Below are 19,490 nucleotides of genomic sequence, written 5' to 3' on the forward strand. Positions count from 1 at the left end.
CGCTCGGGGCCGGCCCCGCGCCCGCCGCGGGCAGCGCCCCGCCTGCGCCCGCCCGGCCCCGCAGCAGGGCGAGAAAGCACTCCGGGCTGGCCAAGCCAAAGCAGTCGCCGTCCTCGAGGAGCCGTGGGCAGGAAGGCGACGGAGCCGGGCAGAAGCTCTGTTTGCTGACTGCCATCAAGCCGTCCAACGTGGAGAAAGAGAAGGTTAAGTTTTTCAGCTCCGATTTCACGTACAATCCTCAGTTTGAATATGAAAATCCTGCTCTGCCCAATGTGTTAGCTAAGCACAGCCATGCGTCCGACAGATTTCTTAAGCAGGTAGAGTTGCTTTTATTCCTCTCCATTTCCAGTGATTATTTCTTCCTACACCTACGTGGTATTTGGCTTTGTTTGTAGCAAGTAATTTCTCCTTTTTCTCCCCTGCTGTTTGAAAAATACATCAAAGATGAGAATGCATTAGAGAACTGAAATAAAATCTGTTTTATGAAAAAAAAATATAACCTTTCTGAAATTTACGGGATTTTAAGGGATAAAGGCACAGTTCCTGCTAAATGGGTTTACATGAAACATAATTTAAAGCAAGAAAATTTTGTAGGCAATGAAGCAGGATCCAGTAGAGGAAAAATACAGTGCCTAAACAGGCAGAGGAATGAGGCAGCAGAGAAATCCTGCCAACCCTCTTGGTGACACAGATTGGAGGGGATAGCAATTATTTGAGGTCATAGTTATTGGATAAGCATATGTTGATGTTCCTTGTTTTAATCAACTTTGAAAGGGTATTTGGATATACATTAGACTCAATCAAGCAGCAGCCACATTCCATTCCAGAGAGAGGTAAATTTAAAGAAGACAATTTTTGTTTTTCATAACTTGCAGCCATACTGGTAACACAGCTACAGACATTCCCATTCTGTGTAGCTGCCTTGGCTTCCTACCTGAATTACAAAAAAAAAGCCCTGCTTTCAACTTTGGCCTAAGTGACAAAACCCAGTGCTTATCTGTACAGTAGCAGAAGCAGTATTCTTCCCACTTTTGCCTATTTTTAAATGGTTTACAAGATTTTTTTTTATTTTACATGGTTTAGAAGTTGGTTTTTTTTTTATTTCACATGGTTTAGATCTTATTTAGGTCTGACAAGCTTTTCTAAACAGAGACTCTTACGTATTCAAGTGATATTTAACTTGGGAAGACATCCTGCCATTCCTGCAAAGAGTTTCACTTCTTTGTGATATGAATATTTCACCTAAAACTAAAATTCCTGGTGGCAATGATACATGAATTAAAAGGACTAGGCATTGTAAGAACTGATCCCTGACTTGTGAACAGACTGATTTTTTTTTCTTTATATAAATCCAAGAATGTACAAAAGTATTATTACCCATTACATCATTGTATTGACAGTCTCCATTTTCACATTGAAAACATCTGTATATTTTAACGTCTCAGTTTCTGGGTTTTCATTAAAAATTTATTTTCTTTATGAGAAAAGGGAACAGCTGTTCTATTCTTAAAATATTCTTCCATACTTCTGAACAACGAACTAAATAGTAATGACACCAAACAAAACTGCTCCTTGACTATAGCTCTTTAATAGGTTTTCCTTTGATGTTTTTAGCAATATTAGCAACATAGATGACAGCAAATCAACAACTACTGATTTGAGAAACCAAATTTAATACAAATTATCCCTTTTAGCATGGGCTGGCAGAGCCTTAAAACTCCTTTTATGCCTGATGATTTTCTGGAGCAAACCTGTCTTTGGTTTACCCTTCTTTTAACAAAAACCCATAAGTGTAAATACTGAATATTTTAATAATGAATGATTCCTCGATATTTTTTTTATTTGTAACTCTACCTTTTTCCCTGTCCATAAAAAGTATGGGAAAAATAAAGGCCCTGTAAAAACTTCTGTAAAGGCAGCAGAGGATTTAATATTCAAGGAAATATATTTCTGGCAGTTAACAAGGAATATGTAAATTGTTTCAGAAGATTTAGTTTGAGTCACTAGAAAAGCATGTATTCAAACTTCATCTCCTAAAAATGCCAAACAAAAATACCTTGCACTTAAAAATGCCCAATCCAGGCAGCTTTAACACAGCTCCAAGCCCAGCAGGTGTCACTCTCTCTCTTTTATCTACAATTTGCTTTAGAAATTTTCATCTCCACGCAAATTTGAATTTAATTTCATGCAAATTTACTATCCAGAAAAAGCAGCATTAATCAAAAATTTTAATCAGGAAGTATTGTGGGAGCACTTGCTTTTCCTCACTGCTATTTTTTTTTCACGCAGATTTTACTTGTCAGAAGAAACACGTAGGTATCTTACAGGCAGTTCAGAAAGTATGACTTTAGTTGCAAAAAAAGTACTCACAGTATCAAGAGCCGTGTCTGCAGTAAAAATGCAACTGTGTGTAGTCATCCGTTTTGCTACAGGAAGGTTCAGTTCAGTTTTGTTGGGGTTTTTTTTAGAAGCATATTTGGCTTCTGTTTATTGCTCCACTTATTTTAGAAAGTCTTGGTAACTGTGAACAGTTTTTCCTATTTTTTCTACAAAAGGTGCTCATGATAACTTATACTTGCTTGCTCTTTTATGAGTAAAAAGCTGTAAACCCAGCTCTTACTGACTGAACCCACCATGCTTATAGGGGGCTTGTGGATACTTAAGTGAAATGAGCTTGAAACATGACATTTCAGAATTTTAGAGAATTTTTCAGTCATGTCAAGAATCTTTTTACCCACAGCTGTGCATAGCCTGCTAGGACATTAAAACAGATTGTGTTTTCTTATTGCCCTGTCTGCATTTGTGCATGTCTATGAAATTGGTTAATACAGCATTACTGAAATATGTCTGGAAGACAAATCACACTCTGCCCCATTTACTGTTTTAAAGTCAAAGAGCACTGAAGGTTTGCAAACCATTAACCCAGCAATGGTGTAGTGGGGAACACACAGGCTTGTGACCACCCACTTTACCCCATGCTCTACTTAAATCAGAGCTTTTAAACCTTGGGCACAGCCCAACACTTTCATTGATTGACTTTTCACAGACGTAGACAAAACATTTTTGAGTTATTAATGCATTTGAAAAATGCTAATTTTAGTGTCTTCCTTCTCGTGCTGTGTTCTGTTTGTTTCTCACTTCATGTCTACATTATGATATTTTCTTCATAATAATGGTTTTTTATGAGTCACACAATACAGTGCCTTTAAGGAAGTAAACTGGAGAACAGAAAACAGCATGCAGATTTGCACTTTTCACAAAGATTAACATATTTGATATTACAGAAGTTAATTTTCTTACCACTGTGTTTCAAGGTCACTGCAGCAGCTCTGTGCTCAAAGTTTTCTGGCTCAAACTACTTATCCCTCATTGTGAAGTTTCTTAGCACTCAAAGTGTTTGTTATTTTTGCTCAGATGCTAGAGGTGGCAATATTTGCTTAGAAATAGTTGTTCCCAGTGTTTGCAGAGCATATGAACTTAACAGTTGCCATTTGCTGAACCAAAATCAGCAAGTTGCAATTTTAGGTACTCTGTTTCTTTGAATTGTAAAAGGCAGCAAGAATTTTATTTCTGTATACATTAAAAAAACAACAAAAAACCCCCAACCATTTAATCAAATGAGTGATTTTTAACCTCCCACTAAAGAGTTATACATCCTCTTCCCTTGTACTCATAAGAGTATAGCAGTTTTGAGTTCATAAATAAACCAGTTATACCACATTTGTGTTTGTGTGACACCTTTTAAGGCAATAACAAAAGTAGCCTACAATTAGCAAATTTATCAGATGTTGGGGAAAAAATTAGGTGGAGCTGGGAGGCTGAACAACATGGCATTCAACACTGAGTAATCCTTTGCTATGTCCAAGTGATGTCACAGCTTAGGCATGTGGAAGATTCAAGGACATGACACTGTCTGTCTGAAGCACATAATTGTAAAACACTTCATTCTGCACTAGTAACAAATTCCCTTGCTAACTAGGATTTACAGATAAGGTGTGCTAATCCATAACACAAAGCATGTCAGGCCATCCAAGTGGCACAGGTTCTCACGGTCTGACACAGGTGTCTCTCTTCCCCAAGAAGGGACTAATAGGTCACTCCTGGTAATATCACAGTAGGAAGATTGCTTTACTTCACAGTCTCATACAAAAACCCAATGAGTATCAACTTCAAATTCTTTACAAAGTAATTTAAAAGTTTTTAATTAAAAATATTTCTATCAGGTCTAAATTCCTTAAATGCAACCTTTATACCACTAAGAACAAGCATACAGAAGAAAAGCCCCTATAAACACTAAATAAAACCCCAAATACTATAGTCTGAGTGGACTAGAAATGTATACTTACCTTCCTTCCCACATTCCTCTTGACTCAGCCACCATGTTATGGCTGTTGATTACACTAACAAGCTCAGCCTGGTACTAAGTGTTACCTAATGATGCACCTTGGAGGCTTTTTCCCCCCAGCAGATAAGTTTTGCAGGAAGAAGAGCAATGTTGTGTGTCTACCTTGTCTGTCTTACAAATCTCAGCAGAGCTGCTTCTGAATGTAGGATGAGCTGACTCAAATAGAGGGCTGACTCCTAGATCACTGAAACCCTTCTCTGACTTGCTTGCCTCACACTACTCTTACGAAGTCTTATCAGTACATATTTCTACAATAACTGTCAGCCACTGAGCTGAGTTGCTGGACATGGGTGACTTGAGATTCAGAGACCTAACGTACTTGGCTGTAAATAATTTGTTTTAAAAAGCCAACAGCACCATAACCTAATCCAGCCAGTTAAACAGCCTTACCTTGCTCTTGTTAGTGCTTCTGTGTCATTGCTTTCTTGAGCATCAGCAGAGTTTGCTGTGCAAGGGGGCTCGTCTTGGGATTGCTACTACTTTTGGCACTCTTTGGTAGTGATCAGAGGGATAAGGAGACATTTTAGCTAATATTGAAAAGAACAGGCATTATTTCTCCTAGCTACCAACCTGGTACAGCCACATAGTTCTTCTTCTCTACCATTTTTTTACTTGTTGCTGAATAGTTTACAGTTTGGCCTTAGGAACTGCAGCAGTACCAGTGTTCTGCTGGCCCAGAGGCTGGAAAATAAGCTCACAGTTGGATGCTGCACTAGGCAGCAGCTGGCATGCTGGTCTGGATTTTCCCCTTTACCAGCAAGTTCTTGCAACAGCTGACTGAGTCATCTCACCTTGGAGGCAGGTGCAGAATTCCAAATTCTGGGCTTGGTGTTGTAGTCAGTGCCTGGAAACCAAACATTTCCCAGACCTTTTCCCCTCAGGAACCACCCCCAACAAGAGTGGTTGTGGCAAGAAATGTCCAAACCAGGAACATCACTGGGGATGGGGCTCACCCCAGTGTCAGGGCCATCTGCCACTCCCTAGGGATTTGTGTGCAATGTGTCTGTGTGTGATGACTCTCCCTGTTGTTTCGGTGCTTCCAGAGCCACACCTGCCCACTTGGAAAGAATTTTCAGGACTTTTTCCTGTTTCACTTGAAACAAGAGTCAAGAGAGAAGGTGATAGGGGTGAGCACCCTTCTTAGTAATTTCTGAATATCTGTTCAGCAATGGGGAGGCTTAAGCTTAACAACTTTCTCAGTATGCAGGAGCTCAAACTTGCAACACCTGTCTGGATGTGGGAGGAATGCCAGGATGTGGGTTACCTAGAGTGGCACATAAAGAAGTTTCCCCTTGAAGCTGTGAACTCTGTCAGGCTGAGGTTGGAGAGGTTGGAGTGGGTCTGTGTCTGAAAACCTGCTGTTTGTACTGTGCTGTTGATTCAAGTGTCTCACAGCATTTAGGAAAGTTTCAACAGCCCAGGAAGGTGCCTGCAGGCAGCAGGCAGGAAGAGCTAGAACTTGGGCCTCCTGACTCCCAAAATCATGCTGCCTTCTTTAGCCTGGAGGTCTCAGCTCCAGGGAGTTTGCTGATACAGACAGCCAGACAGGAGGTTTGATGTGTTCAGTGCTCATTTTCTCACTGTTCATTGTGATGAGGTGGTTTTAGAAAATGCCTGCACTCCAGCTGAGGTCAGAGAGTCCTCTGGGATTTCATTTCAAATGAACTTAGGCATCCTACAATTTAAGTGGGTACTGAGTGTTTAGTCTTATAGATTTAATTGAAATTTAATATCAGCAAGTTGTGAAGACAAATTTCATGCTGGAAGATTGATTGACAGATGACTTCTTCCAGAGTGAACAAATAAAGTTAATTAATTGATAGAATCCAAATATACCAAACAACTAGTAGGTGACATAAATATCTTCAGGGTCTGGTACCTGGCAAAGGAGACTGAAGAACTGTTATTGTGAATTGTTCAGGCTGCTGGCTGAGAATTAACTTCCTGGGAAAAGGGTGGGAATATTAAGGTTGCTTCTTTAACCAAGGATTTTGTATAAGACAGGCAAATGCCTCAGAATGTGCAGACACAAAAAATATTATAAAACAGATAATATTTTTAGAAGTTAAATTTCATAGGTAATTAAAAAAAAAACGGTTTGGAAAATATACAAGATAAAAAAAACCTGAACATTACGTGCAATATTTCTTTGGCATTCAGGTAAGTGACATTTCCTTCATCAAAGAGCTGTTAGACTTTAAGGATATGTCTAACTGTCATTTATGGGTTTCAGTAGCAATTACTCAAGGTTGCTTAGTTTCAACTTGAAAAGCATTAGAGAAGGATTGTTGGTAGCTATGAGAAATAAAAAATTAATCCAATTTTTGTGGAAAATCAGTCTACCTGCCAATGTCAGAATTACATAGCTGGAGACAAATGTGTTCATGAAGGGATATAAGTGTATAATGTAAAAAGAGATTCAGTCTGCAAGATTTTCACCTTTTATTGTTAGTGGTATTTTCTTAGCAAGAGCATTAATTTTTTAAGGTAGTGCCAGGACCTTCTGTTACCAAAAATCTATGAGAAAAAGCTATTCCCTGTAGCTGGACTGTTGGCTGGGAAAGAAGTTATTCCATACCACATTTTCTTTTAAGGGTGTGTAATGACATGCTGGAAAGAAGATAACTAGGGATGAACATTTCACACCCCAGCAATAAAATCTTCAATATGCATAGTTCAGATCATGGTTATGGGCATTGTGCTGAGCTTTGCTCAAGGGACTTCTCGCAGCAATTCATAGGAGAATTGTTGATACTACTCTATTTATCTCAGGAAATAGGCCTTCATTTTGGGGGGTTTTAAAGAAGTACTATGGTTTAAATGAAAAGTTTAAATGAAATAAATAAATTTTCTTTTCTGTAAATAAAAGTTCCTGCTCTCTCTCCTCCTTTCTCACACAGACACCCGTGGTACAAGCGATTTTATTGTAAGGAGACATTTTTGGTAGAGGTATTATTGTTAAAATTATAGTTACACATCTGCTTAATCAGTGTTCCTAAATTAGAACATGCCACGAAATGAAGCAAGATGACAGTAATAGTTGATCTTTTTCAAAATCTTTGGAAAAACATAAAAAGAAACATGCTGTCAAACTGCAAATGTCCTGGAGACCTGTTACATGTGTTTCACAAGGCAGTTGTACAACATTGCCAAAATTAAAGAGAAAATGGGTACTATTTCCCTAAACTGATAATCATCTAATCATCATGCTGATGTATGCAGGTCTAAGGTGAGTTGATCAGAATCTTTTTTCAGTACTATGGCATTAATGTACATCTGAAGATGGTATAGATTCATTGCAGAGCTTGTCAGCATGTATTAAATGAGTACAGCCTGTTTGTGACTGCCAGTGAGTTAAGAAAAGGAGGATTTTAAACTAAGAAAAAGAGATTGAGAGGGAGAGGAAGAATACAAGTGTCAGCCTGACATGGGGATCTTACTGCACTGATATTTGCTATGTTTTTTCATTTTATAGTCAATTAACATTATGAAGCGGACGTTGCAGAAATATGGAAGCTATGAAAAATTTGAACAGGCCACTGGAGGCAGCTTGCTGACCAAAAGTCGTATCTGGAATCACGTCAGGAAGTACATGGTGAAAGAAGGCTGTCTTGGTGAGGTAAGTCCTGCACTGGATCAGGAAAGAAACACCTTAGACACTGGATGGACCCAAGAGACCATCTGGGAGGCCTTTCCTCCATAATTACCAGAATATTCCTTACATCATACTTTTCTCATAGCTGAGCCCAGTCTAATGCCTGAACAATTGAAACGACACACATTCATTGTGAGCGCTTCAGTCATCTCTCTGAGCCTGTTTCCTGACTCATATATGCTTGTTCTTAAATTCTCTTCTTTTGGGAGTACCCAAGAACGACACCCTTCCTTCCCTCCTTTTTTCAGCTACTTGGAGACCGGCACATTTCCATTTATTCATCAGTTCTGCCATCTGTTCTCCTGTATCAAATTATTTACACCAAAGGAAAGAGTTAAGAAAAGGCCAAGAAAAATAAGCAGCAGCCCAAGAGAGTGATTTATAAGAAGCAACACAAATGAGAGTGACATAAGTGAATAAAAATGTCTGAAAGAGCTTGTTGAGTTGGTTTGAGTGCTGTTTTTTCCTGGCTTTAACCATCTAATTTTTAGAGCCCTGTGAAAAAAAACTTATTTTCTGTATTCAGAATCTTAAAAGACCAGTTTGATGAAGTTACATGAAATTGCTTGGAAAAGTCGGATGAAATTGAATGTATAAAAAAGGGGTTAATCCAAATTAAATCACCAGATGACAGAGTCAAAGTCTTGGATGAGATCACTGGCAGTGAGCAAGAGGAGTCTGGAATCTTGAGGCAAAAATTAATTTCTCAGAAACTAGGTTTAATTGGTAAACATAATATTATTAGAAGAAACTGCTAAACTCATCACACATTTTTGTGAGACTATGATTTGACAGTGATGACCAGACTTCACATCTAAGGGTGGGATTAATAAACTACAGTTTAGAGCAAGCAGAAAAAAAATGTGTGTGTTTTGTCTTTTCCTGTGCTTTTATCTCCCGCTTAATTTTTGGCTTGGTTTGACTTCATGGCAGCTGGATCCTACATCCTCATCCAGCAACCCATGTCCTTCTTAATTAAATGTTTCACTTTTTCTGTGAAAATAGGGTTAATACATCATGCTTAGGATGGTCTAAAATATGAAAATACTCTCTCCAGCTGGAGAGGCGTTAATAAAGCTAAGTGGCACCTGTCCTTTAAGTCTAAATGTTTTGGAATTTGCCTTTTTTTTTACTGCCTTGTAAATGCAAGTTTTATGGGACTGATGGTTTGCTGTTGAACTTGAAGCTGAGGGTGAGTTTTGAGTACAGGGAAGTGTTGTATTCATGCCTTTGATCCCTTTTTTTGATACTAAAAAAGTTATCTTTCTTTAAAGTAGTCTCTCTTGTACTCTTCTGAGCAGTACTGTTTCATTAGTCTTTACACAAAGAGGGAAAGGTGCTTAGTCTTTAACAAAGAGTTTCACTTTTCCCTTTCAGTCACTTGTTTAAAAAGGCCTTTGGAAGTCAAATAATACAATATATCAATATGCATTAGTTTCCTTCTCTGCCAGTTTTTGTTTTGATTACCAGTTTTCCAAGAGAGACAGGAAAGCGAGAACTCTTTTGCTGTGTAGAACAGAACAATACTGTATTTCAATATTTCAAGTTGACATCATGGAAAGGAGAAAAAGTACACAGTACTTCCCCCTCTCATTCAAGTGGCTTTAGAATTGCAACTGAAATACTTTCAGGCAGCTAGATATGTGGATACCTAGTCAATTTACATGTTCTTATCTAGTATTTTTCAGTTCTCAGTAATACTAAGATAATTCATCACACTTCAAAAAACTGGTGTTTTCTCTAATTTATTGTGCATGCAATTGCTCCCTGCCCTCTGAGTCTACTCAGTGTTACCATACTAAGTTTTTCAGTCTCACATTGGTCTGTCTTCACCCTCACTCACCCCGTAAAGTCTGAGCTTCTGTCAGTAGCACAGGTGAGCAGGATAAATCCATTCAGAAGGCTCTCTCAGGTGATTGCTGATCACAAGACAGAGTTGTGGAGGACAAGGGACCAAAGAGAAATGAAATAATGGAAGAGCCAGAGGAAAAAGCAGGGTCAGGAATGAGAAGAGAGCTCTTTCAGTTCTGCCTGAACTCTCTCCTCTTTAGATTGTGGTCCATCTCACGGAGGACCTGCTGTCGCGAGCCTCCATGACCGTGGTGAACGGCCGCCCCACTCTCACCATCAATGTCTCCACCGCGCGAGAGCACTGGCTGGAGGGGATGCTGAGGCACGAAATTGGTATGAGCATCCCATCCCTTCTGCAGGCAAAGGGGAGTACTTGCATGCATTCTTACTTATGGCGCAGTGGTGGGCCAGGCACTGGACAGGTACAGAAAGAGGGAACATCCCTATCCAAAGAATTTGGAAATGTGCTAAATGAAGGAGAAACCATTTTGTTACTGCAGCATGCAGTAAAAGGATTCCTAGGATTCATAGATATCAGCATTTTAAGTCAGATCCAGAACAAGCTTTTGAAGTAAGCCCACCAGCCAGTCCCACTTACAGCACTGAGGCTCCCACGCCAAAGGAATCTTGAAGCAGGCATAGAGTAATCCTTTCAGATGATGCTAGCCCAGAGGCTCTGCTCCAGGGCATACCTTCTGTGCAGTCACTGCTTAGGGACATTTTGCTCATTAGACCAATTTTTTTTAACTACTCTGGAGTTTAAAAAAAAAAAAAGGGAAATAAAAATAGTGTGACAGTTCAACCTTGGTTCCAGCCATGTCACTTTACAAACCTGCATCTGTCACGCTGCACTGCTTGCAAATGTAGGCATGCTTTAGGTATGAAGAATTTAGCCAGTGATCCCTAAAGTGGTGTAAAATTGCTGTGGTTTTGCATTACATAGGGTTAGCCCAACCCTGTGGAAAATTTCTACAAATTTTTCAGTGCATCTGTTTCAGCTAAGTACATAAAATATTGATAAACTTGGCTAGTGCCTAAATAGCAGCTGAAAAATAAACCTTGCAGTTGCCTAGAACCACTGTTACTCACATTTTAGGGGACATAGCATCCTCCAAGGATGCAGTAGTGCTGTTTAATCACCTTCAGAAGGCAACATTTCTGCCCTTTAATTTTGATTTTCCTTCCTGCTGTTCCCTACAATGCCTAGCCTACGCCAGATACAATTCAGCTTGTAAGACTTCTGAAAATTCCTTGTCACAGATTTAGAAAGTCAAGTCCTCCTGATAGTTGCATTCCTTAAGCATTTTCAGGACTTTCACTTACAGTGAACAGGTGAATATTTGCATGGTATATATATCTCTGACAAAATTCTCTGTTGTAGACAAGGTTAAACTCACCGCTTTTCTCAGTGCCCAGTCCTACCAGCTCAGAGTTCTGAAATGGGTATCTCCTTATATATTTTATATATTTTTTTTTAATCATTGGATGCTACTGTTCTAAGTGTCAGATTCCTTTTATTTTTTTTTTTTTTCCAGGAACTCATTACTTTCGGGGTTTTAACAACAACAGCCAGCCCTGGTGCAACCGTAATGGCCGTAGAAAACATGGGTTAAAACCAATCAACCCTACAGAAGAGGGGCTGGCAAGCATTCACAGCGTCCTGTTCCGCAAAGACCCTTTCCTTTGGAGAGCCGCCCTGCTCTACTACACGGTGTACCAGGCCAGCCAAATGTCCTTCAGTCAGCTTTTCCACGATGTGGGGAAATTTGTCAAGGACCCCAATACCAGGTGGGATTACTGCGTACGGGCCAAGAGAGGGTGGACTGACACCTCACAACCAGGTGGGTTCCCTATTTTGTCTTCTCTTTTGTACTTCAGGGGGGTTTGCAGAACATGCACAGAGCTCCTTAATCATGTCGCACAGTAAAACCTTTGCAAAAGGGAGAAATCTGACTCCACACTTCCTGAAATGGGGTCTCAGGAATTCTGCTGTGGAAAACAAGGCTGAAAATACTTGTGAGTGAGACCTTCAAGCTGAATCAGTAAAGGATTTTTTTTTGGTGGAAGTGGAACATAAATGCGAAACTTTGAAAAAATTCATACTCACAGTTTGACCTGCTTTCTACAAATGGAATATTGCCTGTGGTTATTCACAGGCCCTATCTTCTATGTTTGATTTCTTTTTCTGGCTAGTGAGTTTTGCCTTCTAGCTAGTTTTCGGAAAGGTGTTCAAAGTCAGGGATATAAATATCTGGTTTTTAAAATTAAAATTGTTCTGCTCATAATGGCTTCTGAGAACATGCCTTGACGAAACACTGATAGAGTGCAATGTATCTCCATTCCTTTCAGGCTGTTTCAATAAGGACCAGGTGTACTTGGATGGCATCCTCCGAATCCTGAGATACAGGGAGTCCATTGATTTCCATCTTCTGACAGCCCTTGGAAAGGTGATTGAACTCATTATTCCCAAGGGTACAGTTTTATCATTTCAGCAAGCCTGCCTGTAATGAGCTATGAGTCATGGTGCTTTTACTTTGATCTAGAATTCTCTGCTCTGTACAGCACCTTCAATTACACTGTGCAAGTTGCAAGTATTTTGAGGTCCTAAAAATTTCTACCAGCTTGACCTCATTCTTCACTTATCAGATTAAGATTTGATGGTCATATATCTCAGACTTTCCTACCTTTATGGGCTACTACCTGACTTGCAGTACAACAGACTGCCTTGGCCAAACAAGACAGGTACTAGATAAGGCAGTGGTCCTAGAAGATAACAAAAGGATCCAAATTCATTTGACATGAATGCACCCCCCTTCCACCACAAAGAGCATTTCATCTCAAAGTTCTCTCACTGATGGCAGATGTTTTTAAAAAATGAGGGTTTTTTTTTTCCCAGAATAATAGTATCTCTATATTCACAGAATAGGAATGAATTTTAGGTCCATTCTAACTGTCATGGCTTGTTTGTTCCCAGTTCATCCTAAAAAGTGCAGAAATTTTGTCACACTTCCTGAACCAAATCCTTGGGTTGCTAAGCCTTCACAGTTCATTAAGCAGGGTTCATACTCACATAAACAGGGAGTCACATTGACTTGAGCTTGAATTTAGAGCTGGAATACCAACATTTCTGCCTACTTGGCAATCAACGGGTGATAAACAGAATGGGCATACTATGAGAGAGGGTTTTGGCCCACATTTGAGTTTTGCCTTTACTGTCAGAATCATCCTTATTGATAAGCAAGTGCTATTTAGGTAACTGAACCAAATTAGGAAGCTTTGCAAATAAAATCACACTGTCAAATAAGTCTGCAAGTTACTTTCTGAAATTTCCTTTTGCTTTAAGCCTGCTTAACTCCACACAGCTTCTGCCTGCTAAACCACTGAACACACAGTTCCTTACTGCTTTATGCCTGTCTCTATTCGGGGAATCTGCAGGTTGTCAGGCCACTTGAAAAACACACTAATTCATTCCTCAAAAAATTACAGGTTCCACTATGATCCATGGCACCCAGATTAAAGGTCTACAAGCAGTTTATTTCTAGCAGTATGATAATTTATAAGTGCTTGATTTTACAACTTTTAAAATCAAGGGATCTTAAAATATATTCTGAATGGTTTAGCTTCAGACATCTGCAGTCAAGCTGGAAATTTGTGTATCAGACCCACGTCTGCTCTCAGCGTCACAGATTAGTTGAGGTCTGCAGAGATCTCTCGACATCGTCTAGTCCAACTTCCATGCTTAAGCAGTGTCAGCTAGAGCAGTTTTCCCTGGACCATGTCCAGCTGGGCTTTGAATATCTCCACTGATGGTGACTCCATAACCCCTCTAGGTGGCCGGTGCCAGTGTTTTTCCACCCTCATTGTACAAAAGAGTTTTTTGTTCAGAGGCATTTTATACATTTTAACTGGTGCTCACTGTCCCTTGCCCTGCCAGTGTGTGCTGGTGAGAAGAGCCCCATTCCCATGTTTATACACACTGATGATTCCTGTGAGCTTGCTTTTCTCCAGGCTAAACAGTTCCAGCTCTCTCAGCCTTTCCTCACAGGAGGGATGCTCCAGTGCCTTAATCATCTTAGTGACCCTTCACTGGGCCCACTCCAATATATTTTCTCATGAAAGAGAGAAGCATAAAACTTGCACTGGGATCTAGCCTAGTGATTTATCACCACTTTAAATGGGGGATTTACTTGGTTTTTTTAGGGTGGAATGGGAAGATCAGGTTGTTCCAAAGGGAGTATTAAGCTTGGCTGGCACATTTTCCAGGTCCTGCCTTCCTGTTGCTTCTGACATTACTTACAATGTAGAAGAGTGTGGTGTGGATACATGCAAGCTGTTCAACATACCTAAAAGTGACTAAGGAAAACACTTGAAAACACTTGAAACCTGAGAAAAGGTGCTTCTTAAAAGGAGCAGTTTTAAAACTTCACAGGAAAGAATCAAATACAGGAAGCACTGCAAAATATTCATGTGGTAATTGCATGCAAATATTGCCAAAGAGAAGTAGAACGCAGATATTGGGTGCACTTAAGTTCAGCATAACTACCAGAGTTTGCAAAAGTAAAAGCAGCAAAATATCACCTATTGTTGTGTTTCCCAAGAAACAGATGAGCACGTTACGAAGTGCATAAGTAAGCCTTTTAGCCTCAGTCTTTTTAATCTAGTGCAATGACTAATAAAATGTGGTAAGGAAAACAACCTGTTTCCACCACAGGATGGGATAATAGTTTTGATCTCCTCAGGATGTCAATTTTGGTCATTTTTTAGCAATTGCAAGGACTGGGGAAATGCATCCCATTCAAACCATATCTCAGATTATAGATACATGTTTCTTGTTTGCAGCAGTAACAGAAACCTCTGAACATAAATAGGAGGGGAGAAGGATCCTTTTTCTTTCTTTAGGCAGGAAAAGAGATAGAATTTAATTGCTTGAGGTGCTGTGTCTCCAGACTGAGAGATGGTATGGTTTTGTGGAGCTCCTCTCTATCCACTTCTAAGTAAGTTAATTAGGTGTAATGCCACACAATCTTCAAACAGCAGTATCTTAGTGACTTGAATAAGCCTGGGCATGGGTGTCTGTTTGTTTTCTTAATTGGGTGCATCTTGTCCTTGCAACTAGAAAAGCACACTTGTGTACTCAGATGCAAATTGATTCCCCTTGTGGGCTTTGCTCCAATTATTATTGCTGAGCTATGCACCTGTCGCTATGGATGGGGTTTAGCAATGTGGGTTGCACTGTCCTGTCTTTCCAGAAAGCCCTTCCATGCCCCTTGCGCGCTGGTGAATCCTTCATGCGCGCTTTAATCGCTGCTGAGTAGAAACCATCACCTGCCAAGAGGGCAGGCTGCTTCCAGGGAAACCAGACCCTACTGGGCTCAGCTCCTTAGGGGAAGCACGAGGCACAAAGGTTGGAAGGAGCAGGCTCCACTCAAGCCACCTGGCAAAAACCTCCTGTGAAGCACAGCGAGGCTGGTGGGCTTTGCCAGAGCATATGCTGCTGTCTGCAGGGTGCCCAGAACACACAGCTTGGAGACAAAGCGACAACCACACAAATTTCATCACACTGGACAGCTGCCCAAGGACTCCTGCTCTGTGCTTCCATGGCAGCTTGTGCCCAGCCAAAGCAATCATCCTTTCTGGACTATCATTCACAGCATCTTGAGCTACTGTGATTAGAAGTCCTAACTTTTAGAATCATAAGACAATATCCATTTTCCTTAGGGAAATCCTCTAATAGCTGCAACATGAGAGTTCAACACCAATACCCAGAAGGCTCTGATTCCATGAGGCAAACCCAGTCTGCACTCTGCTATTGAATTTAGAAAACAAAAAAAACCCTAAAATTTAGATGCTTAGGTATTGTTTATGCTGTAGTTAGTTACTAGAGGTTCATTTTAATTTAGGTTTTGCATAAGCACATTTACTAGTGAAAATGAAACAGCAGAGTTCAGGTCAGCTGGCACCATACATTTCCCAAACTGTTTTCTGTGCCATGTTTGTGCTGCCCTCCCTTTCTGGTTCCTTAGCCTTTTGCTCAGTGTTTTTTCCATTCTCATGTAAATCTTTCTGCCTTGTTGAGAAGACATTCCAGGACTCACATGTGCTCCATCCTTTTCCTCTCTATTCCTGCAGCTGCTCTAGATGATTCTCATTCACATTCCTACAAGTCTGTTCACTGATTGAATCAAAAGCAGAATCAGGAATTACGAAGGCATTTGCTAAATTTACACTTCTTTTGCATCTTCCACTGAAGCACACAGTTGCTCATGTTTTCAAACGCTTCTCCAAGGTTTTAAATTCTCTTGCTCTGAAATATTTTCTCATTTGCAGGAGGGAATTTATAGCAGCAGAGCAGAGAGGCAATGGGACTGTACTGCTAAATTGACCCCTGTCCTTCCTTGCAGATCTCATATGAGGACGTGGATCGCCTGAAGGGATTAGCTGTGATTGAGAACATGAGGGTGCCACACTTTTTGCAAGACCACGCCCGGTACATGGAACACTTGAAAAAGATCATGGAGGTCAATGAGCTGACTGATGAGGAGCTCCAGGATCTCATAAATTAACAGTATTAGACCTCCATTCACTTAATGTGTGAGGATGTAGAACTGGACTTCCCAGAGCTTGCAAAAAGGGACTTATGAGGAATGGGAGGGAAGAGTGGCCAGAATATGTGGAATTCAGAAAAAGCCCCTTTATGTCCTTTTGCATTGTGATTGTATACTGATTATTTTTTAAAGGGATTGTGCATTTTTGTAAAATTTGGCTTAGAAATTCCTCTGCAGTGATCTGTCCAATCATCTACTCTGTTTTGTATGCCTGGTATAGTGCTCAGTGCTGTCTCTTGTAATATATTGCCTTTTCCCTTCCAGGTTTAGAGGTGGAGGAAAGGAGACAGAGGAGAAATTCCCGCTTAGTTCACTTTTGTTTGCCTTATCTTTGGTCATAGCTGTCACGGTTCATAGCAATAGAACTGCTGTAGATTATGCTGCATTGCTGTCTGCATAACTTTCCCATTTAGTCATCACTGCAATGAAAACAGAAAGTTTAAAAAAAAGTGCACAGAAGCAGGTCTTTGTGCCGCAGGATCAAAGTCCATAACATTACAAAATGTTTCAGGGTTTTTTTTTTTTAGTGACAGGATTAGTGTTTAAAAAAGAGGGAAAAGGTGGGTAGTGCTGTTTTAATGATTGTAAGCAGGTATCAAAGCTTTTCCCTTCATTCCCCCCAAAAGTTACACTGTTCTACATCTTTATGCCTATAGTATGTGTTTCAGGAAGCTGAATTCTGGGAAGGGCCTCCCTCCTTTGAGGACAAGCATAGCATGTCCAGGAAATTCAGCATGGCAGTGTTTTGGAAGGAGGATCGAGCAAAACTGTGATTTCATGACCTATGGTTCTAAATAAATTCAGGAACACAGGGCCATGATCCAGCACAGCAGGCAGCAACATTCTCTTCTTTGGATCACCTGAGCCTACAGAGGATCAGGTCACATTTTTGAGCAGTACCCCCACACTACAGCAAGCTTGAGCTTGCAGAGCTCGTTTCAGAAACAAGGTGTGACTTGGGGATAGAAGACAACTCTCAAGTGCCCTATTCCTGTGTTCCAACAGAAGTGCTGCACCACACTGGAGCAACTTTACCTCTGTTTTAACTGCTGGTGCTATATCCAGGACCAAGGAAAGAAAGCTCCTTGCAGCAAAGAGCTTTCTCTAGTCACATGATGAATAACTTAGATGATGCAGGATGACTTACTACATAAGCTACATTTTCTGACTGTGGAGTGTTGTGGAGTTGGTGAGGCAAAGTATTCTGACAAAGGGTTTTGTTTTAGTAGACAGAATTTTACAAGGGCTCCTCTGAGCTCCTGGGAAGCAGCTGTGGTCAGAGAGGCTGGGCAGAAACTAGTGGGAGCCTTGGACAGGGTTTCTGCCCTTTCTTATCCTGCTGCTCTTGCCCACTGGTAACAGGCCTGGCATGGGATAAGGTGAGTAGATGGAGCCAAGGTTTCCTCCACTCCACATTTGCATGGACCTGACCACAGTATCCCTCCCCTCTTATCTGTTCTTTAATGTAACAAATGCAATAACTCTCCCACCTTGTTTTGTACCAGGACATTACCAGACATTACAGTAAAATCTTGAGAATATGTTTCCTGATCCATAGGAAAATCTGTGAGGAAAAGGTGACAGCTGTCTAAGAGGTCTGAAGGTTTATGAACAATTCCATAAAAGCAGCTGCCTTTCAGATACTATTGCAGATTGTTTGCAGTGGCTGGCAGACTGCTGCAAAAAAGAAAATGCATTCAACAAGCATAAATTTACTAAATTTAGGTGTTTTCAAGGCAGGGACTGAGAACTGCTTGCAGCAGCCTTAATTTTGTGTTGTCAGTATTGTTCAGGAGCTGAAAGCCATTCAGCTTCTGTATGCTGTTTTCTCTCCTTTCCTCCTTCAGGCTGTCTAGTTTGATCACTGGTGACTTCACCTGCCCAGCTTTGTTTTAGAGCTGTGCAGAGCAGACACAGAGCTGCCTGACAGGAGCCATTTGCAGTCAGTCCTGCACGTGTGCTCCAGGTTTTGGCTCCTTTGCCAGAAACAGCAAGAAAGTCACACATGACTGAAGTCAAGCCAAGGATTACAGTCAAAAGCTGTCTTTGGAGTAAACTGGGCAGAGATCATTTGAGCTACACTGTGGAAAAATCTGGCTCACTTTGCTGACCCTGGGGTATGCAGAAGAGACAGTCCTTTAAGAAAGGAACAAATTTGAACTGATTTTATGCTGACAGGAGAGTTCTCTGCCTTTCTCCCATGACTTCTACATAAGCAAAGTGGCTTTCCTCCTCCCACAGAAGTAGCATCTTGTAATCTAAGTGCACACACGTGCATAATGTGTCCTCAAAACCAGGAGGCTGTGCTAGTCACACTTTTGCCACAAAATGCCATGCCTGCAGGCCAGACTCTTTTACCACTCTGTAGCCCTATACACTACTGCAGGCCTTTTTGCTTTACTTGAAGACCTGCATCACTTCTTTTGCAAAGCAGTGCGTGCCATTAAACTTCCATTCTTCATTATTCTAGAAATAAATTTGCCTGGTGCAAAGTTTGGAGTCTGGAAGTGGTCAGTATCAATATGTAGCAATAGGCGAAGCTGTCAGCTTCTGGTTTTGGCATCATGTCATTCCTCCTTTGTAAAAATGTTCCCAATTTTGAAGTGTAGCTTTTGTAAATTTTCCTGAATTTTTGTTCTTCACTGTGAAGAGGCTGGTTACTGAAGTTTGGTGATGGAGTGTGTGGACAGCAGTGAGCTCATGTCACTGCACAGTTTCATGGTGTCAGTGCTGTGTTGGCAGCCTTTCCTGGCTGTCTGGCTTGGTTGCTTTGGTGTGTTTCTATGTCTTGCTATGTCATTCCTATACAGAAACCTGTCTGGCATTGGAAAAGCCTCCCTGTTTTACCAGACCAATTTTGAAAGGCATTTTATACAACTTTTACAAATAAAGACAAAATAATGACAGAGATGAGAGTACTGAGTGTTACATCATGTTGTGTCAGAGGGTTACTCTCTCCAATAGCCTCAGCTCT

At 40.6% G+C, this 19,490-nt stretch overlaps 1 protein-coding gene across 1 annotated transcript in view; it reads left to right on the top strand.

The window, feature by feature from the left end:
- Positions 1-19,418, top strand: part of KIAA0895 (KIAA0895 ortholog) — a 26,661-nt gene extending 7,243 nt beyond the window's left edge. The window contains 7 exon segments of the mRNA XM_039715209.1: positions 1-6; positions 8-317; positions 7,881-8,024; positions 10,112-10,244; positions 11,447-11,752; positions 12,261-12,358; positions 16,313-19,418. The exon segment at positions 1-6 is cut by the window's left edge and continues 352 nt beyond it. Coding sequence (XP_039571143.1) covers positions 1-6; positions 8-317; positions 7,881-8,024; positions 10,112-10,244; positions 11,447-11,752; positions 12,261-12,358; positions 16,313-16,474 — 1,159 coding nt within the window. The 3' untranslated portion in view covers positions 16,475-19,418.
- Positions 19,419-19,490: the final 72 nt, after the last annotated feature.

This window comes from Passer montanus, unplaced genomic scaffold, assembly GCF_014805655.1.
Source record: "Passer montanus isolate IOZ18808 unplaced genomic scaffold, ASM1480565v1 scaffold32, whole genome shotgun sequence".
NCBI lineage: Eukaryota > Metazoa > Chordata > Aves > Passeriformes > Passeridae > Passer > Passer montanus.